Consider the following 5,491-nt stretch of genomic DNA (forward strand, 5'->3'; position numbering starts at 1 on the left):
CTCTGACTTTTAGCACAGGTTTATAAAAACATGCATTCTAAATTCAGAGATCCAATGGCAGGGTTGAACAAAAGTAGAAAAGCAGTAATTGGGCACACTGCCTGCTCGTTGCCACGTGACTTCTGTCCTCGGGAAAGCACAATCTAGAGCAAATAATTGGAAAATCTACGCCTAACTAGAGTACTATGAGTTCAAGGTAGCACTTAAAAGAAGATGTCAGTAACAAACTCAGTACCGGACAATAGAGAGGTTTTAAAAGATGCACGTTATTTCTGACGTGACGCGAAAAAGTTCAGCTCACGTTATTTGGTTTGCCGCGTCGAAAAACAACGCCAGTGACCTGAAGCTAGCTCACGTCGAAATTTGGCATTTTACGCCAAATTTGACGTCAAATTGCGCGTCACGTCGGAAACGAGAGAGCTTGGAAGCTCAGGGCCCTACACTATGCTGTTTTGCCTTGATGACCTAGACAAAAAAGCATAGGGATGTTATAAATTCTTATAAGTTTCTACTTTTTGTTTGAGACATAAATGGGATTCGAACCCGCATCATCCCCGATACACTTCGCATACATACTAATTCTTCCAAGTTGTTTCACGTTATGATCTTGCATTTGAAAGCCCTATTTGAATATGCATTAACGCCAGCCGTCTTTGAATGTAAGGTACGGTACGGGATAGGTACGGTCGAGGGTAATACGACACCGTCTGCCGCCTTGATGACGGCAAAAAAAAGAAAAGGGATGTTATAAATTTTTCAATTCTCCTATTTTTTAGGCTATACCTGGGATTAGAACCCGCACTATCGCCCCACATGAAATCCCCCATACACTTCGCGTTCATACTCATTCTTCCAAGTTGTTTCACGTTATGATCTTGCGTTTGAAAGCCCTATTTGAATATTGCGGCCAGCTGTATGTGGCCAACTGTATTTGATGGTACTGTACGGTACGGGACAGATACGGGATAGCGCCAGGCTTGACACAAACACACAAACACACAAACAAACCAACACCAAATTAAAGCTGTGTAGACCCTGGCTAGCGTCAGACGTTACTGAAGTAACGTCTTCTGCATAGCTACGGGAATAACATGCATCTTTAAACCTCTCTATTACACAAATTTTTTTATTTTAATTTCCTTTTATTACACAAATAGTTTGCAGTACAGTGCAGAACACATAGCCAGGAAAGCAGCAAGATCAGCATTGGAAATACTAAAAAAATATTAGAATAGCATCTGTATTGACAACAAGTGTCAGCATCCTGCAGCGAAACGGGCTATTCCGGAGTCGTTGCGAATTGAGAGCAAGCAAGCAGTCTCCCCAACCACGCCGCCACACCCACACATGCTAACACTCGTACGCACACACGCCCACACTTGCATGCATCCACTCACCTGCACACACACACACACACACACACACACACACACACACACACACACACACACACACACACACATACACACACACACACACTCACGCACACACACACACACACACACACACACACACACACACACACACACTCACGCACACACACACACACACACACACACACACACACACACACACACACACACACACTCACGCACACACACACACACACACACACACACACACACCCCCACACACACACACACACCCACACCCACACACACCCACACCCCCCACACACACCCACACACACCCACACCCACCCACACCCACCCACACACACCCACACACACACACACACACATCCACACACACACTCACGCACACACACACACACACACACACACACACACACACACACACACACACACACACACACACACACACACACACACACACACACACACATACACACACACACACACACTCACGCACACACACACACACTCACGCACACACACACACACACACACTCACGCACACACACATATTATTACACACACGATGTGACATACTTTTAAAAATTGTGAGAGAGACACATAGACGGAGATAGAGATAAATAGCTTCAAGGTCAAAGAAAACTCTATTCTTGTGGGGGCAAACCCACACACCAGCAATACAACCATGATTGACCTACCGGGAGGGAATTTCCCAACCGGGAGGGGATTTCCCTACCAGGAGGGAATTTCTATTCTGGCAACGTTTGCCAACGGGTCATCAATGGTCAGTAGCGCCAGATAGGTGAAGAACACAAACAGAGCTGAGCAAATGTGCCAGAGGTCGTGGCTGTCGAAGAAGTCCAGGAACGTACAATGGCTGTTCAGCGATCGCGAGTACGCGGGACTCTTGCTCCAGTCGGCGGGGCTCTTCAAGTAGTAGTAGGTGGCGGGCAGGGCGGCCAGAATGCACAGGAAGAAGTAGAGCAGCGTGATCTGCCGGAACGGCTCCAGGTGTAGCAGCTTCAGCGTGCAGTAGTAGCCTGTGTAGAGAACGAGATTCGCAATCATGATCGACAGCATGTAGTTGGAGAAGCCAGTGGGCTGCGAGACTACGCCGTACACGGCGATTGCCAGGTTCATGACGGCCGCAATCGTCAGCAGGAGGCAGCGGTAGGGCTGGCGCATGGGCCGCACGCGCCGCGTGCTCAGCATGGTGCGCACGGCCTCCTGCATGCGCGCCAGCGAGTTGAAGTAGAAGTGCGCGACGACGACGGCCGTGGCGGTCATGTGCAGCACGAACACGCACGCCCAGAACGCCGGCGTGTTGTACAGGACGCCGAGCGCCACGATGGTGATGACCACGGCGGTGAACGCCAGGGGCCGCGGCGCCGAGATGATGATGTCCGGGTGCCGGCTCTGGTACATGTGCATGTTGGCCAGGCAGATGATGATGTACATGAACGTGGTGTCGAACTGGATGTTGAGCGGCGTCGGGCAGACGTGGTAGCAGGCGCTCATCACGCCCTCCACGCACAGCGCCAGCCCGAGCGCGTAGAACAGGCCAAAGTGCTGCGGCAGGCCGCGCGCCGTCGTCGTGCGAGCGTCCTGCGCGGTGCGGTGCGAGTACAGGCGGTGGCGACGCGCCGTCAGCAGCATGAACAGCACGCCCAGCAGCACGTAACCAAGGTTACTGATCACGTGATTGAACGCGCTGAACGAGCCCAGGCGGCGCACGCACCGGAAGTTAAAGTAGCAGATGTCCTGATTGCCGGTGAGATCGACGGCCAGCTGATAGTTGAGCATTAGCTGCAAGGCCGGGATGCCGTAGAAGACGCCCACGATCACCACCAGCAGCGGGTAGGAGCGGAGGCGGCGGGCCAGCACCTCCGGAGGCGCCTGATTCAGCGCCGCCACGCTGGACAAAGTGCCCAGTCGAGACACGCTGGACATGCTCAGGGTGTCCAGCACCAGTGCCTCGGACTGCGGCTTGCGCTTGGTCGGCGCCACGGAGAGTGTGAGCGCGGGGGGAGCGGGGGCGTCTCTGCCGCTGTTCCCGAGTGAGCCAGACTGCTTTTCGAGCCTGCTGCTGCCGAGCCCCGCGGAGTCAATACTGTCCGCACTGGCGTTGGTGGAGCAGGAGACGGCACGTAGCCGATCAGAGCCCGTGACGCTACTGCTGGCGGGGAAAAAACGCGATTCCGTGTCGCTGACGTCGTCCAACGTCTGGAACGACGTGTGTTGCAGAGGGACCTTGCGCTCCCTGCCGCCGGCTGACAGCTGGTGCTGGTTGAGCACGTCGCTGCCACTAGACCGAGTGCTTTGACCGTCGTTACCACTGCTTGCGTCGTCGGGAGCATCAAGCGCTTGTGCGCTCAATTGCCCGTTGTTTGCAGAAGCATCGACCACCAGAGGGCTGCCCGAATTCATGGCCGCCAGTTTCGACTTCTCCCTGCGTCTCGCCAGGTGGCTAGGGGACGGCAAGGGGATCTTTGGCGACGGCGACGGTGTTGTGGGAGAGCCGAGCTCGATACACACTGACGTCGAGCTGGACTGATGGGCGCCGAGGGCCAGTCGACGCTTCGTGATACACGGGTGCTCCTCGACGATAAGCGTCTGGCGCCGCGCCTCCACGGACTTGGTGTCGGCGGACGGCGGCGAGCCGAGGACAAACTCGGCGAGTGTGAGCGTGCGGTCTGTGCGGCACGTGAACCGCAGCACCAGGACCAGGAACGACGCGACGTAGAACGCCAGAAAGAAGCCCACCAGGGCGAACACCGGCACGGCGAACTGCTGACGCGGCGTTCGCACCACGCTCACGTACGCCGCGCGCGTGTAGCGCCTCGCCTGACGCAGGCTCGCGCCTATTCCACCGCCGCTGCCCTCCAGAAACTGGTGATGGAAGGAGGCCTGGCACGCCTCACTGCCCGACAAGCTCACAATCACCACGTAGAAAGAGCTGCCCCGGATGTTGCGGCGCTGGATGGGCAGGGCCGACGACATGGCAAACGTCTGGTATAAGCCCGAGGAGCGGACGTCGTGGGGCAGATCGAACACGGGACAGCGGGCCTCCTTGACGGACACGATGGCGCACTGGTCCTCGTCGGCGTCCACCCGAACGCTTACAATCTCGTCATCGGGCGCGAACTTGTACTCGTAATACACCGGCACCTCGGGACTCAGGAACACGCTCTGCCTCTCGTTTGCTCTCAGTGTGAAATCGTGCACTGCCTCCACCCTGAGTGTGTAGTCCAGGGTGGCATTGGCTGGCGTTGAGATGTCCACTAGCAGGGTCTGATTGCCGTTCGGCGAGTTGCCCAGCACGCCGGGGCAGATCGTCCGTGTGCTGTTCTGATACGTTCCGCTGCTGCCCTCGGCGGCCATCGGCAGCACCCAGGAGAGGGCGCCGTGATTGCCGCGGACCAGCACCGTCAGTAGCCTATTGTCGGACGCGTTCGCGCTGCTCACCGACACTCGCAGTGGCAGCAAGCTGTCGACGGCCCGGCCGGCCGCCGCGCTGTGCTGGTTCCAGCGAAAGAAGTAGACGCGAGTGCTGCCCGGTGACACCGTATCCTGGTATTGTGTTTCCACATCGGCATTGATCATCGCGGCACGACACACGCCAACCACACACATCAGGAGCGCCAGCAAAACTCCGGATACAGCTCCATTACGGCCCATCATCCTGTTGTGCTCTTCAGCTGTCACCTCAGCCGAACAGCCAAACTCGAGCAATACTTCTAGAATCCCAGGCCGAGACTGACTGTTTACCTAGAAAACCTAGCATTGTGGCTCGCCCTTGCTGAAAGGAAACTCCTCCTCGACTCCATGTGGTCTGGTGCTTGAATCTCGCAGGGGGAACCAAGGAGTGGTCGTACTCCCTGCCCAAAAACGTTATTGTTGATGCAAAAGTAAAAGAATCCCGTAGTCTAGGCGTAGGCGCCACGTGTCGCGATCAAGTCACCATGTGGGCTATGCGCCATATATGCGTCATGCTGCATATTCAGTGGCTTAATTTGGGCTGGTATTATTATGAATTGTACCAAAGAGTACATAAAACAATATTATCACATATCAGGTGACCGTTTCCTAGGAATGGGCCAATCACTGCCCTTCCT

At 55.2% G+C, this 5,491-nt stretch overlaps 1 protein-coding gene across 1 annotated transcript; it reads right to left on the reverse strand.

Annotated features, from left to right (window-relative positions):
- Nucleotides 1-1,727: 1,727 nt before the first annotated feature.
- LOC135829587 (SID1 transmembrane family member 2-like) lies at nucleotides 1,728-5,172 on the reverse strand. The gene has a single exon (XM_065341978.1). The coding sequence runs from the start codon at nucleotides 5,055-5,057 to the stop codon at nucleotides 2,109-2,111; it is 2,949 nt and encodes a 982-aa protein (XP_065198050.1). The 5' UTR covers nucleotides 5,058-5,172; the 3' UTR covers nucleotides 1,728-2,108.
- Between the last annotated feature and the right edge of the window lie 319 nt (nucleotides 5,173-5,491).

This window comes from Sycon ciliatum, chromosome 13, assembly GCF_964019385.1.
Source record: "Sycon ciliatum chromosome 13, ocSycCili1.1, whole genome shotgun sequence".
Lineage (NCBI taxonomy): Eukaryota > Metazoa > Porifera > Calcarea > Leucosolenida > Sycettidae > Sycon > Sycon ciliatum.